The 19,301-nt window shown below is 49.8% G+C and overlaps 1 protein-coding gene across 4 annotated transcripts in view; it reads left to right on the top strand.

Moving 5' to 3' along the window:
• The window catches only part of NBAS (NBAS subunit of NRZ tethering complex), a 367,149-nt gene extending 366,612 nt beyond the window's left edge, over positions 1-537 (top strand). For all 4 annotated transcript variants that reach the window (XM_086700060.1, XM_086700059.1, XM_086700058.1 and 1 more), the window contains one exon: positions 117-537. In XM_086700060.1, the coding sequence (XP_086556186.1) occupies positions 117-392 (276 nt within the window). In that variant the 3' untranslated portion in view covers positions 393-537. The remainder of the gene's footprint in view (positions 1-116) is intronic.
• Positions 538-19,301: the final 18,764 nt, after the last annotated feature.

The raw sequence follows: 19,301 nt of genomic DNA, 5'->3' as shown, positions 1-19,301 counted from the left end.
GAAAGCGGGAAGAAAGGTGGCGTGGAGCAGCCAGTGGGGGGCGTGCGTGATGAGTTCTCTGGCAGGAAGAAGTGAGCAAGGCCCCTCTCATGTTTTGCCTGTCTCATTTCTTGAAGGTGAATGACTCCAACTGCGACCAAGAACTTCTTTCCCTGCTCCTGGACGCCAGGCTGCTGGCCAAGTGCATCTCTACTCCCTTCTACCCGCGAATCATCGAGCACCTCTTGGCCAGCCCGCAGCAGGGGCCCTGGGATGCGGAGGGGCTGGCCAGACACCTGCGGGAGGCCGGCCACGGAGCCGAAGCTGGGTCGCTCCTTCTGGCCGTGCGGGGGACGCACCGGGCCTTGCGAACCTTCAACACGGCGCTCAGCGCGGGAGAGCACTGGGTGTGAGTCCGGTCTGGGCCTGCATGGTCGAGGTTTCTCAGCCACCCGGTGGGAAGGAACCCAAAGCCAAATGCTGTTCCATGGGCCACGGGTGCACCTGCTGATCGTTCTCAGTGGTTCCAAAAATGCAAATAAAGCTGTATATAAGTGATGAGCGTCGTGTACACGTTTTCTTTCTGGCCGTGACCGGTTAACGTACTTTCTTCTTGACTAAGAGTCTCGACTCCTCACCCTTTATTCAGAACCGTCTTTTCTGGATAGAATACAGTGAATAAAGACATTTGGATGTGGAGGTGGGTAGGGCTGCGCTAGAAACGGAGTGTGTGTGGGACGGTCACTGGTTGGAGCAGATGTCCTGGGACGGAGGAGGAATGCCTCAAGTTAGTTATGCAACTTTGGGCAAAGTTCTCTACTCCCTGAACCTTAGTCAACCATGTATAAAATGAGGGTTGTGTTATGTCGCAGGGTTGTTGAGTTTTTTTGTTTCTTGTTTTTTTTTAATTTACATCCAAATTAGGTAGCATATACTGCAACAGTGACTTCAGGAGTAGATTCCTTAATGCCCCTTACCCATTTAGCCCATTCCCCCTCCCACCATCCCTCCAGTAACCCTCTGTTTGTTCTCCATATTTAAGAGTCTCTTCTGTTTTGTCCCCCTCCCTGTTTTTATATTATTTTTGCTTCCCTTCCCTTGTGTTCATCTGTTTTGTCTCTTAAAGCCCTCATATGAGTCCTCTTATGATATTTGTCTTTCTCTAACTAATTTCCCTTAGCATAATACCCTCTGGTTCCATCCACGTAGTTGCAAATGGCAAGATTTCAATCTTTTTGATTGTCAAGTAATACTCCATTGTATAGATATATCACATCTTCTTTATCTAATCCATCAATGGACATTTGGGCTTTCTCCATACTTGGGCTATTGTTGATAATGCTGCTATAAACATTGGGTGCATGTGCCCCTTCAAAACAGCACACCTATATCCCTTGCATATAGTGCAGTTGCTGGGTCGTAGGGTAGTTCTATTTTTAATGTTTTGAAGAACCTCCATACTGTTTTCCAGAGTGGCTGCACCAGCTTGCGTTCCCACCAGCAATGCAAGAGATCCTCTTTCTCCTCATCCTCGCCAACATTTGTTGTTGCCTGAGTTGTTAATGTTAGCCATTCTGACAGGTGTGGGGTGGTATCTCATTGTGGTTTTGATTTGTATTTCCCTGATGATGAGTGATGGTGAGCATTTTTTCATGTGTCGGTTGGCCATCTGGATGTCTTCTTTGGAGAAGTGTCTATTCATGTCTTTTGCCCATTTCTTCACTGGATTATTTGTTTTTTGGGTGTTGAGTTTGATAAGTTCTTTATAGATTTTGGATGCTAACCCTTTATCTGATAAGTCATTTGCAAATATCTTCTCCCATTCCATCGGTTGCCTTTTAGTTTTGCCGATTGTTTCCTTCGCTGTGCCGAAGCTTTTTATTTTGTTGAGGTCCCAATGGTTCATTTTTGCTTTTGTTTCCCTTCCCTCTGGAGATGTGTTGAGTAAGAAGTTGCTGCAGCCAAGATAAAAGAGGCTTTTGCCTGCTTTCTCCTCAAGGATTTTGATGGCTTCCTGTCTTACATTTAGGTCTTTCATCCATGTTGAGTTCATTGTTGTGTATGGTATAAGAAAGTGGTCCAGGTTCGTTCTTCCGCATGTCGCTGTCCAGTTTTCCCAGCACCACTTGCTGAAGAGACTATCTTTATTCCATTGGATATGCTTTCCTGCTTTGTCAAAGATTAGCTGGCCATACATTTGTGGGTCCAATTTTGGGTTCTCTATTCTGTTCCATTGATCTGAGTGTCTGTTTTTGTGCCAAGGGTTGTTGAGTTATGTGAGGTTGTGTGCTTTAGGCTCTGTGAGATACATAGTAGGGGCCCAAGAAATGTTACCCTCGCTCATTAGTGTTATAGTATGTGAATCATGATTTTGAGGCCACAGCCAGATCAACCCGAGCATATGAGATGCCTACTGCATTAGGGGTCCCCATACTTACACCATCACCATACTAAGGTTGGCACATTTGCATGTCTGTGACACCTAGATAACCAGGTGGGTGGGCTAACTGGTGTGCACACTTTTCCTAGTGAGGGGATCGCTAATTTGCATAGAGCTGATCCTAGCAAATAGCAAAGGTATGGATGGCAACACACTCAGGAAAACCCACACAGAAGGGGTGTTTCCCGTGCAGGGGGATACGGATCCCCATGAATGACTCCCTGGCACTTGCTTCTGCTGTAGAAGTGGGTGCTTGAAGGTGGAGGCTTGGTATGGAAGTTCTGGACTTTGCGCTTGTGACCGCCTCACACCAGATTCAAGCCACAGCAACTCGGTGACCAGCGGACCAGGTGAGGCCCCATCTGACGCACACTGGTCATTACCCCAACTCCAAAGAAGTGCGTGGCAGGAGGGAAGGTGGGAGGTGGCCGTGTGTTAATAAGAAGGTTTAACTTAGACAGATGGGATGATGTTATATAGGATAATCCTTTGTTATAAGGAAAAATCTTTGATTAATTTGAAAAGGTAACCGATGGTCCGTTTCTATATTGCTCTGTCAAAGCCTGTGGGCTGCATGTAATGTGGCTCAGTGTGGGTCTCGGCGTGTGGCATACCGGGGCAGCCTAGTCTCCACATCTCCCCACGCTGTCACCAGTGTCCAACCTGGTTGGGCACGCACTCTAAGAATAATGTCGCTTTACCTTAAACTCTCTACCATCATCCTCATCATTGGCTTCATCTCATTTCTACTCCTGTGGATGTAGCCACAGAGTCCTCTAACAACAACAAAAAGTTTTCATCATTGGATGAGATTTATTGGCTTAATAGCCCACTCCCCTGACTCCTGACCTGTTGTCTACCCCAGCACTGAGTTCCTTGTCCAAACCTTTGGCAGCACCTGGAATTTGGGAATGGCTTACACAAGCCTCTGAAATGCTTCAAAGGAAAGGGGTCAACATTTTTCTCCCCAGTTAGGGAACACCTGTCCAGAGAGATCCACAAGGCCAAACAGGCCTTCCTAGAACTCTGAGGGCACCAGCTGTACCAGATGGCATTGATCAAGCCTCTCTCAGGAAGCATGCCTACTGGTCACATGGGTTTTTTCTAACCTTCCGGATACCTTCCATCATTTTCAGGTGACTGAAAACAAGGTGAGCACTCTTCTGAGATACCATTTGAATGGAATCCATCCAGCCATGTTTTTCTTCCAACTTGCAGAATTATAGGCCCTAGACATGAACATAACACCATGACTCTGTAGACTGATAAACCGAGGGCCAGAGGGCTGAAGTGCCTTGCTGGAGGCCAACAGCCAATTGTGGGTCTCCACATCCCCAGCCGGCCACTGTGCAGTGATTATGTGGAAGGGAGTCCTTCATAATTTAGCTGTTGGTGATAGCGCTGCTATAAACATTGGAATACATGTGCCCCTATGGATCAGCACTCCTGTATCCTTTGGATAAATTCTATTTTTAATTTTTTGAGGAACCTCCTCACTGTTTTCCAGAGTGGCTGTGTCCATCAGCTGATGAATGGATAAAGAAGATGTGGTTTACATATACAATGGAATACTACTTGGCAATGAGAAAGAATGAATTCCATTGCTACAACGTGGATGGAACTGGAAGGTATTATGCTGAGTGAAATAAGTCAGAGAAAGGTATCATATTTTCACTCATGTGGAATTTGAGAAACTGAACAGAAGACCATGGGAGAAGGCAAGGGGAAAAATAGTTTCAAACAGAGAGGGAGGCAAACCATAAGAGAGCCTTAAATACAGAGAACAAATTGAGGGTTGATTGGGGAGGGGAGCAGAGGAGAGGGGAAAATGGATGACGGGACGTTGAGGAGGGCACTTGTTGGGATGAGCACTGGGTGTTGTATGTAAGTGATGAATTATGGGAATGTACTCCCAAAGCCAAGAGCACACTGTATATACTGTATGTTAGCTAGCTTGACAATAAATTATATTAAATACATACATACCATGGAAATTATCTTTAAAATTATTCTAGAACAGGTTAATACCTACTTGTAAGCCAATTGTAATAATGTAATGATGTCCTCATTGTTGGAATTTTAGTTTCTGATTTTTTATAAATAATACTAAAATAAATTTCCCCTTATATTAAAAAAAAGGGGGGGAAGGGAGTCCATATAAACTATGTTGCTCTGATCTGACTCATGTCCTCACCAGAAATCAAATTTGCAAAGTTTGAACAGTTTCTATGAAGGAAAGAAAAAATGAAGGAATGCATTCCAGATTCCTCCCAACTGCATAAAATACTCTAGAAGACTGAGGTGGTCTCTGTGTCAGTATTTAGGATGTGCACCATGCATGTTAAAGGAGATAATTTATTTTCTGCGAGCCACGAGCACAGAGCCTGTAAAAAGCTCCTAGTAGTTATCTCAAAACCTTCCTCTTTGCACACGAAGCAGAATAAGAAAGGGTTGCCCTGGCCCCCTCACACCCAGATTTTAAAGGTTTGCTGGCCTGGAAAGTGGACCCAAGGTGGCACTGGGCGGAGTAGGGAGTGAGCCTTTGGTATCTGATGGCCTGGTGTGAACACAGTGCCACGTTCAGCAGATAACTTCATCTCTCGGAGCCTCGTCTTCTTACGCGTAAGTAGGGCTAATAATGCCTTCCAGGTATTTAAGGTAATACCACGTGGCCTGCTCTGTGCCCTGCTGAACCCACTGTCTGCCTAGGACTCCTCTCTGTCAGTGGTGCTGGGCCCTGCTTCAGCCGAGGGAGTTCCCCCCAAACATATACCCCAAGTTTGAAATGCATTAACTCATTTAATCCTCATGATAACCTTATAAGGAAACGAGGTCCAGAGAGGGTAAGTTATTTGCCCAGGGACACAAAGCTAGTAAGTAATGGAACTGCCTGGCAATCTGAGGTAGTCTGATTCAACCTTGGCCACTTGCTGGGTAAAACCCCAGTTGCCGTGGCGCCTTCTCCCTCTGCTGAAGAACCCGGGTGAACTTCCTGGTGGGCATCTGAATGGCACTGGGCTGTATTTTCCATCTTTCTTTTCCATTCATGAGCTGATCATATGGCAAAGGGGTCTATGGTATGTTCTTTGAGTCTTCCCAGCTGCCTGCTGGTATCCCAGCCTTCTGAGATCTCTGTTCAAGAGCTCAGATTCGAAAATGTCCAGACTCCCCCACTTCCCACACAATACCTAGGGGCCTTTGTTCAAACCTTCCCTGGCATTCCGTGTTTCCCAAACCGTACATGTGGCTTTGGCCATCATGCCTGTTGTCTGTAGAAAATTATTGGGGCATCACCTAGCTTACTAAAAGGAGGATGAGCCAAGGGTTTCAGAAGTGCCCGTCTCCACTTTGAAGTTCATCAGGACCCATGGTTAAGGATCAAGCTGCAGATTAGAATAACCTGAAGAGAATTTAAAATTCACTGATGCTGAGACCCCCACCGTGACGCCGACTGTTATCCAGGGGTGAGGCACCGAATCACGGGAAGCCACGGCCAACGGGAGAACCAGATTTATGTCATTGGCTTCTTGTCTCTCGTTACCCGTGTCCCTACCCGCTTGCCTTTCACTCAGAAGCAAACAAGGAATGGGACAGGATCTAAATGTGGCTCTTCCGTCCACACCAGCCTCACTCTGGAAAGGTGGCCTGGAGCACGAGGGGCTGGAGTCCTTGGTCTGGGAGTGCCGGCCAGCACCGCCTACTCCGGCAGGCCCTCACCTGCGAGGTGAGGTGAGCATGTGCTGCCTTTAAAGGGGAGTGGCTTCACAGAAGGATGAAAAGACCCACCACTTGCTTAACCTGCCACTAAATTTAGACGTGGAGTCGAGGCGGCCGGAATCAGCTGGCTCCCCGTGTCCGAACGGCACTGCCTGTGGTACGTTAACCTTCCCCCTGAAAACCGGGCCTTCTCTCTTTGGAAAGAAACTCATCGTGGTCAGTGTAGCAGGAGAGCATTCAAAGGCAGCTCCGCCCTATTCTTTGGAAGAGGCTGCCTTTTCTCCAGCTTACTGTAAACGCAGCAGCTCTGTGCTCTCACTGTGCTCCAACGCCTGGGACTCCGTATCTCTTCTTAATAACTTTAAACTCATTATAAACTGAAGGTGGCTTAGAAAATGAGACAATGGGAAAATAGGCTAGCATCTGTTCCGGGGCTTGAAAAGAAGAAGAGGAAGGGTCTTGTTTGAGCAGCCACGCGCTGGTTTTTCTCTCTCTCCACCGGCCATGGGAGACGCGAGAAGCAAAGGCCCTACAGTCGGATGCTGCAGACCCCAGAGCCACCGCGCGGCAACCTGCTCAGGGTCGTGAGCCAGGCGTGCGCACATCAGACTCAGGAGTAACGTGTAACCTCTGGTTTGGATGCTGGTGTTCAACTCCTGGACTGTGAGCTCCTGCCTGGTGGTTGTCAGAGGCCTGAAAGGGGACCTCAGAGCACGCGAGGCAGATCTCAGAGACCGAGACCCTCAATGACAGTCGGGCAGTGGCGAAAGCTGTCGGAGAGGTGACTGAGGTGGCCCTGCAGAAGCTCTAGAGGCAGGGGCTCTCCTGATGTTTCACCTGACAATGGGAAGGGGCCAGCGTGGAAATTCCACTCCACCGTAGACAGGCAGCCCTTCTCCTGATGGAATTTGGACACCGAACGGCGGGCCTGCTGCCGAGTCTGGGCCGCTTGGGCCAAAGGACTGGTTTGGAGCCCGGATCTGGGTCTGAGCACCGGCCTGCCTAATTCGTGAATCTGGGCAGCTTCCCTGCTTGGCTTTCTCTGTGTGCCTCCTGACTCCACCTCTCCATCGTTGGGAGGCCCCCATTCAGCAGGGCAGTGCTTCCCGTGGGGTCTTCGGGGAGGGGAGGGTGTGTCAGAATGAGGGCAGAGGCCGGAGGAGAGGACAGCCGCGGAGACGGCTCGTCACCAGGATGGACAGTCCGCACAGCTGGGGTCCGGGAGTGGTCTCCAAGACCCTCAGGTGACCTCCCCAATCTCCTCTGCTGCTCTTTGGCACCTGCAGTGTCACGGCCCCCCCGCTGTGCCTGAGCCGGGCTGAGGGCAAGCAGTCAGGATGCTCAGAATTCTCCTTCTGGGAGGAGGCAGGTGGCCCCTTTGTGTACCAGTGAGGACACTGCAAGGGGCATCCCGGGCTCTGAGGACAGTGGCGGCAGCCGAGCTGCGTGGGTCTCTGCTGCCACTCCAAGAGGGTCTCTGTTCCCCCCAGCCTGTGGCCCAGGCCGGGGGGTGAAGCCACCCTATCCCTGAGACATTTGTCTCTTAGAAAAGACATTGACTTTCTCTTCTGGGTACTTGAAGGTCTCCGGTGTTGTGTGTCTCCAGCACTGTCCTCCCCGCGCTGGCTTCCCTTGCCTCCCTTTGTCCAAGTTAGCCCCACTGTTCACGTCTTCTTCCTGGGAGACTGGAAAAGGCCTCCTCCTGTCCTTTGATAAATTTGCTTGTAGCCCATTTTTTTTTATAACTCTTCTGCTTTAACCGAAGAATTTTACTCTTTGCTACTATTAGCAATAAGAATAAGGTACAATTTATTTTATTTATGTATTTATTTATTAAAAAATGTTTTTAGGGGCACCTGGGTGGCTCAGTCAGTTGGGCGTCCGACTTTGGCTCAGGTCATGATCTCTCTCTCGGTCCATGGGATCCCTTGCTCTATTCTTTGGAAGAGGCCGCATCGGGCTCTGTGCTGACAGCTCGGAGCCTGGAGGCCTGCTTTGGATTCTGTGTCCCCCTCTCTCTCTGCCCCACCCCCGCTTGTGCTCTGTCTCTCTCTGTCTTTCAAAAACGAATAAACATAAAAAAATGTTTTTAAGTTTATTTATTTATTGAGGGAGAGAGAGAGTGAGACGGGGGGACGAGGCGGGGCAGAGAGAGAATCCCAAGCAGGCTCCACACTCAGTGCAGAGCCTGATGTGGGGCTTGAACTCACAAACCATGGGAACATAACCTGAGCTGAAGTCAGAGTCGGAGACTTAACCGACTGAGCCATCCAGGCACCCTAAAGATAAAGTACAATTTATTGAGCACCCGTGTAGCGCAAGGTCTCATCTCCGTGAACCACTCCAGCAAGGCAAGTAGGTACTGTCTCCTGTTTACGTACGAGAAGAGGAATTCAGAGGTGCTAACTGACCTGCCCAAGGTCGCCCGAACAGAGAGGGTCAGGACCAGTCACACCAGTCTGATTCCAGAGCCTAACGTCTGTGTGACTCTACACTCCTGGAGAGTCCCGGCGTCGCATGTCCTGTTAATAGTCTCTGTGGCCACGCACTTTGAATCAAGGGGTCAACCACAGCCAGAAGGTCTCCTTGTGTAGAGGAGATGATCCAAAATGTATCCAGGATCAGTTAGGTGAAAGAGAAGTCCTCTGAGCCCTAACTTCTTACTGGAGTGGACGTTTTTATCCTCCTGACCCAGAGGAGGGATGTTCCCATTTGGAGACCTAATTCCCAGTAAACGCACACAGTTGGTGGAAATACCTTAGAGTAGATGGGATGAGATTGGTTTCTCTGTGAGGGAGCAGCAAATTGGCCCTGTGGGTGGGAGGGATCTCTGGGGGTCCCCTGCTGCAGCCTCCCAGCCCCCCCCCACCCCCCCACTGGGACTCTTTCCTTGCTCGGTGCCTTTGACAGGTGGCCCAGCCTCTGCCTGAAGGTTGCCCCACCGTTCATCCCGGGCATAGGGTGCCTCCTGAGCCCTCTGCTGTATCCCCTGGACATGCCTGGCATCTCCCTTTGCAGGGGACCTTGCTGTGATGCTCGAGTGAGCACCACCAGGCCCTCCTTTCTCTCACACCTTTGCCCACATGTGTTGGGCCAACTCCCTGAATGTTTCCCTAAGCTGCTGTCTCTACTACAGTGGGCATGGAGACCCCCATCGTCACCTGGATCCCACACTAGGGTAGCCGGTGTCCTTACCTCCACTCTCACTACTTCAGGGACCCTTCTCACAACCAGCAGAGCCATCTTTCTAAAACAGAGCAAATCTTGTCATCCCCCAACTTAAAGCCTCCAGTGGCTCTCTGTGCTCTACAAGATAAGCTCCCTAGCATGATAATCAAAGCCTTTTATTTACATCATGTTTGGATTGGTGACTTTCTTGTAATGTGCAACATCCTTTGTAAGTAATCTCCACAGCAAGCTTGATGCTAGATATTATCATTTCTTTTTAAAGTCTATTTATTTTGAAGGAGATAGAGATGACATGGGTTGGGGAGGGGCAGAGAGAGAGACAGAGAATCCCAAGCAGATTCCGTGCTGCCAGTGCAGAGTCCAACGCAGGGCTCGAACTCACGATACTGTGAGATCATGACCTGAGCCGAAACCAAGAGTAGGACACTCAACTGACTGAGCCACCCAGGTGCCCCTGGATAATATCATTTTAAAACACATCTTACAGAGTAGAGTGAGCCTCACCGCTTAAACAGTGTCTCCAAATCACGCAGCCAGCAGGTGACAGGAGCCTCAAACTCCTACTTGACTCCCGTGTCCCAAGTAGTAGTAACAGCAGCAGCAGAGTGTGTGTTTAGTTATGGTAAAAATAAACAAACAAAACAATTAGCCATCTTAACCATTTCTAAGTGCACAGTTCAGTAACATTAAGTGGATTCACATTGTCATGCAACTACTGTCCACAGTAGTCTCATCTGTCAAAACAAACTCCGTTAAACAACAACTCCCTGTCTCCCCGTCTGCCCAGCCGGCAACTACCCTTCTACTGTCTGTCTCCATAGATTGGGTTATTCTAGGAACCTCACATGAGTGGCATCACATACTATCTGCCTTTTGGTGACTGGCTTATTTCACTCAGCATGATGTCCTCCAGGTTCTTCCGTGTGGCAGCATGTTTCAGAATCTCCCTCCTTTAAAGTGGAGCCTTCTTCCATCGTGTGGAAATGCCTACAGTGAGCTGGGAGTAGGGCTGGGGTGGGTGGGGGGTGTTGAGCAGTGGTCATAACGTCGTGTTCACCGCCTTCATCTATTCCAGGTTGTAATATTATTCCGTGGCAAATGTCTGCAGGGGGGAAACATTCTGGATTCTGTCTGGATGGCTTATGCCCCAGGGGAGCCAGGATAAATCCCAGAAAGAGAGCTTGCTGGTGATCTGGAAGTGTACCAGCGGTAGGAGTCCCCACCGTGAATGAATCCTGGGAGCACAGGCCTACAAGTTGCAGACGTGAGTCCTCAAGCCCCCCTTGAAAAGGTGGCCTCTGACCTGTAGACCCATTCCCACTTGGAGGGGCAGAGGCTGGAGGGAGGGGGAGGAGGTGGACTGCCAGGGAGGGCGAGGAACCTGGGCCCCGGGAAAAAGACTGGCCGTCAGCTCCAAAGACAGTTGGGTTTTACCTCCATCACGGTAAGGGAGAGCTCTTCTACTCCTAGAGGAATCCTTTTAAAACATTAGAGGTGTTTTTGTTTTTTGCTTTTGTTTTTTAAGTCAGAAATGGTTGTATATTGATTTTATCAAATGTATTTCAACATAGAATAATCTTACTAATTTTTTTTCTTCAATCAATTGAAGAGCTGAACTGGTAACTCTCCTACTATGAAACCTCGCATTTTCTGCCTATTTTCAAATTCTTTGCATTTCTTCGATAAGAGCTAATTGGGGATTCTAGTGAATCATCTGTTTGCTCCAGCGCTGGGTGCAACCACAGTATTTTATGTAAAAGGTGTACATTTTTTTCATAATAGATGAGACTTGCTTGTAGTGTTTGTGCACATCCAGATTCTCTTTATCAAGGTCTGAGATTTTAGATGAACTAAATCTGGCTTTATAAAATGAAAAGTATTTTTAACGCTTTAAAGTCACTGACCTAGCATGAGTATTAACTGAATCTTAAAAGTTTGGAAGAACTCACTCAAAACCATTGAGACTTAGTATCTTTTATGGAGTTAATTCTTTGACAACATTTTCAGTTGTTTCTTTTTTCTTGTTTCTTTTTTTTTTTTTTTTTTTATGGTGATCAGTCTTTTCAGTCATTTTCTACTCCTTGACTCAGTTGGGGGGTAAATTAGTATTGTTCTCAAAAATCACCCATTTCTCGAGATTTAAGATAATAGCCTAAAATTATAAAAAGATTTTGTCTTCTGTGTCTGTATTTTTTTGTTATATACAATTTATCATTTCTGATTTTGTGCGTTAGGGTTTTCTCCTCTTTCTAGATTAGGCAAACTGAAGTTCGTTGGGGTGTTTTGGGTGGTTGAAAGGTCACTTTGGCCTCATCTTCTAAGTTTTGATTTATCGTGTTTGCATTCCCACTCATTTCTGACCTGCTGCTACTGCGGGTTGGTTAAAGTTGCTTAGGAGTTGTGTCTGTGACGTCCGTAGACATCCGTCATTAACTTCTAGTTCCTGGTGTTTCCCCCACTGTCCGAGAGCAACTCCTGACTCTGTGAGGGGCTTCTGCGTGGCCCTCCCTCACCTCCAGCACTCAGTGCTGTCTTCCCAAGGGCTCAGTGAGTTTCTGCCAGCATCCTCCACCACCTCCTGGGAGCCTGCATGGATTTTGTGGAGGGCTGAGGGACTGAGAGTCGTGTTTACCACATTCCTTCAATCCAGTCCGATCTGCTCTATAACAAGCTGCTACTCCTCTAAGTCTGCAACAGGTGGCTGGACTTCTCTGGTTTGAGGTCTGGGGTACCATCCCCCTCCCTTGTTTTTCCTTGTCGATTATAGTAAGTGCTGGGGGGGGGGGGGGGCGGGGCAGGGCTTAGGCACCCATGTACATCCTGCCCAAACTCTGGCACTCTGTGCATCATCTCCATTCTTCAACTTCCATCCTTACAACTCTGTGAGGTGGGTGTTGTTACAGATGAGGAAACTGAGGCACATAGAGGTGAGGTCCCCCTGCCGTGAGTGTCAGAGCTCTCTGCACTGAAATCACCTCCTGGTTCCCCAAACTTCGTGATGTTGCTCGTATCCCCTGCAGGTGATTGGCTGCCTGCAGGGTATTTTAGGGATGTGGAAAGGCATTCCCCAGAGGCAGCCCCAGCCCCGATTTCTTCCCTCCTTGTTCCTGCTGCTCCTTCTAAGCCTTTCCCTGGGGTGGAGGCTTTCAGGTGCCAGGAGCAGGAGACACAAGATCTAGCAGAAAGGTACGGTGACTGTCCCCGCACCAAGCTGAGGTCTCCACAGCCTTAGAGGATGTGGGGGGTGGGAGCTGTGCTATTAACAGAGCACAGCTCAGAGCAATGGGAGGGGCGACTCTTTGCTCCCGTAACCAACCACAGAAGGGGCAGGGTGTAGGGGACCTCTGGGAACACCAGATCTAGGGGCTCAGACGCGACAAGAGCCCCTCTTATTTTTACCAACCCTCTGTGAGTTTCCCTGCCTGGGGGTTTCTCTGTCTGGTCCTTTTCCACAAGGCAGGGCTCACCGGCCACCTATAGCCCCTGGTGGGCTTAGTCTTAATGGCTGGGACACCAGGAGGAAAGGGAGCCCCCTTCCGTGTGCCCCCTTCATCCAGGGCAGGGGTGGGGACCTGGGGCTCAGCAGCTGTCCTACTTGAGATCTCCTTTGGATGGTGACAGGGAACGGGAGGGAACAGGTGTCTGCAGACCTAGACAAGAAGGTGGGAGGCCTGGGCGGCAGAGACAGTCTCCCCAACTCCCGGCGACGGCAGCCCGGGCGGAGCGGGGAAGAGTGGATTTGATGGCGGTGCTCCGTGCGGGTTACTAGCCGTGCAACCCCGGGCGAGGGCCTTTGTGTCTGCTGCCCACGCGAGGAGGCCTCTCTCACCCGGTGACCTTTCTTTCTGTTAGATTTTCGGGAAGGGAGCCAAAGGCAACCCGAACCCCTTGGCCTCCTCCTTCCTTTCAGGAACACCTGCAGGGGTTGCCATGGCAACAAGATCCGCGGGCCGGGGCTCTTCACTGCTCGGGGCTTATTAGCTTCTCGCCGGCTGTTAACTGCGGGGCTTCGAGTTGTGGGAGCCGGAGAGCTTTACCAGGGAAGGGTAATTGCTGGGTAAGGTCAGCACTCTTGGTCCCGGAGGAGGAGACCTGGAGATGTCCTGTCCCCAGGGATCGGGGTCTCTGGAATCAGTGCCGTGGCTCAGGGCCCCCACCCTGTGGGATGAGCTGGCAGGCGGGGTGCCCCTGCCCGCCGGGTGTGCGGAGAGGCTGGGGCTGTGCACTCAGGGTGGCGCTCTTCATATTCTTCCCGTACAGCCCTCTCCACAGGTATCAAGGCCCATCCCCAGCCTTGGGTTCTCAAAACAACAGGGCGAGGGAAGTACTGTCATCCCCACTTTCCAGATGAGCAAACGGAGGTGAGGACAGGGTCACCTTGCCTCTCAACAGAAGGGTGGGGATGGAAACTGGCTATTTCCCTCCAGATCCCTGCCTCTGTTCCCTGGCCCTCCCACAGTTGTCACCACCACCTTGGCTTATCCAAGTGACACTCACAGACCGGCTCTCATCTCTAGGGTCAAAAAATGGGCTCGATGAAGCTTTCTGTGAAATACCTAGATATCTTGCTTCTGATGGAAAAAGACACGTGAGTGTCATGGCCTGTTCAACTCGGGCCGGATCAGTACCATAGTCGCCCTAGGAGGGGGCCTCTGGGTGGTGACGACGTGGTCCCCGCAAGCAGACGCAAGGTGGGGGGGTGCTTGCTGTGAAGGTGCTTGGAGCAGACGCTGGCCACTGCAGAGGACTGGGGAGCACGGCCCCAGATCTGGGGGGGGCGGGGAAGGGTTTGCCGAGAAAGAGGCTTCTGCCTAAGCTGTGCTATCGTTCTACCCTCTGCTCGGTGGGCAGAATCTCTTTCAGTCACGGATTAAGCAGAGTCATCTGGTGGGTCCTAATGCCCTTGCTGACTTGGACCTGGAATCTATCTCTCATTGTCACTTTGGTCCTGGGTTAATGGGCTGTGGGGAACGCAGAGCTGAATGTGAGGTGACCTTGCTCCCACAGAGCTCACACTCAAGGGGGAAAGATGCCTTTGGAGGCTACTTCCCAGATAGGGCACAAATTAGAGCAAACTTCTTAGCTCGGAGGTCCAGTATCCTGTGGGTTAATGGATGGGCTTCATGAAGGGGGCCCAGGGAATCCACGAAATTGCATGCGTTGTTACTCCGTGTGTGTAAGAGAGAGAGAGGAGGAAGACGCCCATGGCTTTCTCCGGGTTCTCTGAAATCCAGCAACAGTGGATGAGAACCTTTCTGAGGGTGACGCAAATGGCTGGATACAGAACTTGAAGCACCAGCATTGCATCCGGTATGTAGAGTGTGTGCCCGGCACAGGGCCCGTGCACGGAAAGAAGGCTGCGGCAGTCACACGGGTTAGCTTCACACACAGATACCTGAGGAAAACAAACAAGCTTTGCCACCCTCTGCCAGGGGACCTGTCGCCCTGCCTGTGGGAGAGGTCACACCCCACCCCCACCCCACACAGCTGCTATTCCGGTGCAAACAATGGTATCCTTCTCAGCATCTCTGCCCTCCCATGGAGAACCTAGGCTGGCTGGGTTCAAGGGAACAAAAAGACCTCAGAAGGCAACATTTTTAAGGCAGGAAACGGTTGCTTTTTATGCTTGTCAAGCGTCTAGTGAGATTCAGAATAAAACCCACCACCGCGAAAGAGAATATGAAATAAAAGGAGCTTTTATTACCCTGGATTCTGCCTTGTTCGAGATACTTACCTTTCCATCGTGAAACATAAACCTTCTGTGCGTCTTGGCAAGAAGAAACGCCCAGTGATGAGTTGCTGTGGATTTCTTCTCATAGACCATCTGGGCGACCAAGCCGGGATCCGCAGGAATGCTTACACGGTGGGAAAGGGGCAGAGAGATGCCTAAAACTTCTCCTACAGTCACTTTTATGCGCGTATGGCAATTCCTTCTGCGGGAAGAAGGAGGAAGATTTACTGCGTCAAGAAATGCAGAGCCTTGCGAATACCGTGCCATAAAATGCAGCGTCCGGAACACGGCCCAGCTTGGAAGTGGGTGGCCCTGCCGTCTGGAGTCGTGGTGGCACATTGCCTGCTCCTGGGTTCAGGAAAGGGGCATCTAGTGCCGCTCGAAGCCACCAGGAAATGGCACCAGCCCCCCGGGGACTCACATGGAGTGTGGGAAGGGAGGCCCCTCCCCCCCAGCCGCCAGGGGTTGGTAGTCTTAGAAACACCCCACCGTGGAGGAGACGGGAGCCTCGATCTCTCTCACGTGACTTTGGTCCTTCCAGCTCCCCTCTTTCCTGTCACATTATCTGTCAGGCCTCCAGACAAAGGAGTCCTCACTTTCTTAAAAAAAATGCTGTCCATCCCTTGTTGGAGATAAAGGGGACAGGAACAAACAAGGAGTTATTGAACCCCTACTAGGTGCAATTCAAGCTTTTAAGGGCTTGACATACCTGTTTTTCTCTAGAACTTGAGTTCATTCTGGGAGTCAAAGAGTTTCATCCTCTTTTTTTTGGTGGAAAATGGAATATGAGAGAGACCAAGTGCTGGCCCAAGGATATTCAGCCAGTCAAGTGACAGCCCCCCAAGCTGGTGCTTCTCTGCTATATCGTATTATGATATTTTAGAAATGTAATTCTTCTTCAGCAGCAAATGTGCGATAGCTTAGAGTGCTGGAAACATCCTCAGGAATCACCCAATTCAGCCATCCTTTAGCGTGGGGATCCCAGAGAATGTAAGGAACGTCTTCTGTTGAAGTGTTTTCTCCCTAGCTCCACCACCAGATAGACTGGGTCACTGGAATTCACCTGCCTCCCCACGCCTGGTTCCCTCATGGCGTCCACGGGTGAAGGGCTAGAACCCAAGGGAACGGAAGGATGATAGTGAGTGCAGGGTCAGCTGGTGACTCCGTTCTCACTTCTGGTGGCTTTTAGGGCTAGAAGGTGCTGAGTTGGGACAAGACCGCGCTCAAGTCTTATTCAGAAGAGACAAAAGCTTTGCTGGGTAGAGCAGTTGTTCCACAAGTTCTCGCCGAACGGCCTTTCTACCGGAAAGACGGTACACAGCGAATGAGAATCAAGAGGATTCATGGCCCCAGATGCCAGCACCCGACTCTCCCAACTGGAAGCTCTCGGTGGAACTGAGGCCAGTTGCCAGAAGTCACAGCCGAGAAGCCGACCCCGGACGCAGTGCCTGTGTAGCCCCAGCGAGACAGAAGGAGGAAAGCCACCCTGTCCAGCTCGGCATCCTTCTCCCCACAGAGACTCCGTGCACAGCCGGCAACCTTGCTCCAAGCCCAGCAGTGAGCTGGGGATACCGTGTCCCGAACTCCTTTCCATCTGTCAACCTCTTTAATTAGGTAGGGGATTTCTTGGACCGTCGCCAGACCTAGAGCATACCCAGTATATCATTTTTCGAACTTGGAATAGACCAAGATAAAAATATGCCAACTTGCAAGCCGATATAACTAGCCTGGCCTTGATGCTTTAAAATAATCATTACGACTGAATGAGAAGTTTGAGTAATAATCTGCGCACCACATGCCAGAGCTGGTGTGATCTGCTCCACGGCACTTTATTTCTATCCAGGCTTCAGAGCACCAGCACCAAATACTGCAATCTGCACCAAATGCTACCAGCCTCAAGAGTCCTGTATTTCCAAGCCCCTAAAATCTTAATGATAACACACATCAGTACAGCATTTTTTAGTTTATAAAATGCTTTTATGGACATTATCTCATTTAATTTATGACTTACCATCTCCTGGAACTCACAGCCTCCCTATAAAAAATTATCTTCATTTTACATAAGAGTTGGCCGAGAGTTCGAATGGTTAAGGGAATTTCCCAAGGTCGCGGAGGTGGTGATTGGCCAAGTAAATCCTGGCGTTTGGGTCTTTTCGTTCTGTACCCCGACACTGTGTGCGCCTCTAAGAGTCATGCTAGCAGATGTTAATATGTTAGTTGAATACCTTTTGTGACGGGGAGCTCCCTCTCGGAGGATGTCAGTGTATTATTGAACAGCTCTGATTGTTGGCAAGTTGAGGCAAAAGTTGCCACCATATAAAACCCGCTTGTGGATTTCCACGCAAAAGCAACCAGTGGGTCAGCTCTCCCACGAAGTGGCTTCCAAAGGGACAGCTCCACTCTGTGAATGGCTACCTCAACGCACATTATGCAGTTTCTCCTTCCTTATCTTGCTTTGAAAAAAGCATTTTACCAAGTATTTGGGTGAAAGAAGCTGGATTCTGCCCATAGCACATTTCTAAAGTGAGACGGGCAATGTCAGTGTCACCGACCAAACTCATGCATCTGGCTGATCCCCATCAACAGGTTTCTGCCCAGAACTGACATCGAGCTAACTGGGCTGGAGCTTCTGAATTTCTATCTGCCCTCGCTTTCAGAAATCATTCTCCATACTTTTTCTTACCTGAAGTGGCTTTGAAAAATCCTGGCGAGGTTTTTTCAGTCCTGCTCTATAACCTGTGTGAGCCTAGAAACTCCCTTTAACCGTGTTTCATGTATTCCGTCCCAACTGGCTGCGGATCTCAACCCTGACTTCTGTCCTTTGTGCCTTTGCTTCAATAAAGACGGTTCTGGTGGGCGAGGTTGGACAGGAAGGGAGGAGCTGGAAGGTGCCCACTCTCTTGTAGCTGACTGGACCCGGCTCAGAAGGAAATGCTTTTCTTGCTATAAATTGTTAGAAAGAAAGCCACAGGCCCAAGATGGAGTCACTTGACCCCCAGGACAGCAAAGCAAGACTTAATTGCAGTCTCAACCTCTCCAGGCAAGAAATTTTAAGCCAGTCAATCTGGAATTTTCTGGTTGGCACCAATGAGGTAATCTGTCACGTGGGCTCTCTCCATCCTCTGAAGGAAGATGAGGAGATCCCCCCCAAAAGACCCCCTTCCTTTCCCCTTCAGGGAAGGTGATGTTGCCTGGAACCCTCTTTTCTTTCGCTAATCCCTTCATACCCTGCCCTCCTCCCTATGAAAACCATCCATTGGTGCCCCTCTGTGGAGCTCCCATCTGCTTGCTGGAGGGAATGCCGTCCGCTTCATGAATCGCTTAATAAAGCCAATTCGATCCTCAGATTTACTCAGCAAAACATAATTTTTTTAGCAAAACATAACTAGCAGGACCCTTTGTTAGAACAGACACACTCCAGGGTGCCTCAGAAGAGGCCTGCCAGGGGGGTGCCCGGCAGGCTTAGTCAGCTGAGCGTCCAACTCTTGATTTCAGCTCAGGTCACAATCCCAGGGTCGTGAGATTGAGTCCTGCATTGGGCTATGAACTGAGCATGGGGCCTGCTTCAGATTCTCTCTTTCCCTGTGCCCCTCTCCCCAGCGTGCGCGCTCTCTCTCTCTCTCTCTCTCTCTCTCTCTCTCTCTCTCTCAAATAAAAAATAAAATAAAATTATTTAAAAAGAAGAGAACTGCCAAAAACTTGGATCTTGTGGAGCCAAGGGAGAGCTAGTGGGGAAGGCCTCACTCTCGTTCTGGTGCATGATATTTGGCTCAGCTACAGACTCACTGGGGTGGACATCTCTTCGTTCAGACTCATAGGAGAATCGGATTTGCTCCTCCTCGCTCTGGAGCCAGTAGCCTCCTGGGTCCTCCTCAGGGGAGATTCTGTTAGCAGGGGTTTGGGCACCAGGCTGCTGACTCCTGTTCTGTGAACCTGGCTCATGGCCTTTCAGCCTGTTCAGGGCCTTTGGTCAGTAAAGTTAACATCTACACAAGACTGTCCCTGTGCTGTAGGGTCCTGGGAACTGACCAGATGTTGACACTGTATTCTGGCTATAATACAAAGCTTTTACCTCCTGATAAGAGTTCGGATGCTATCTGAAAGCTGACATACGAGGAAACTGAGACCCCAAGAGGTCACCTGACTTCCGGCAGGTACGTAGCTTGTAAGCTGGAGAGATTGGACCTCGAACCCAGACCTGTCTGATTCTTGTTCCCTTGTCCTTTCCCCTGTATCCCGTGCATG

This window comes from Puma concolor, chromosome A3, assembly GCF_028749965.1.
Source record: "Puma concolor isolate L17-30 chromosome A3, mPumCon1.1.hap2, whole genome shotgun sequence".
Lineage (NCBI taxonomy): Eukaryota > Metazoa > Chordata > Mammalia > Carnivora > Felidae > Puma > Puma concolor.
This window is presented reverse-complemented; position numbering and strand designations above follow the sequence as displayed.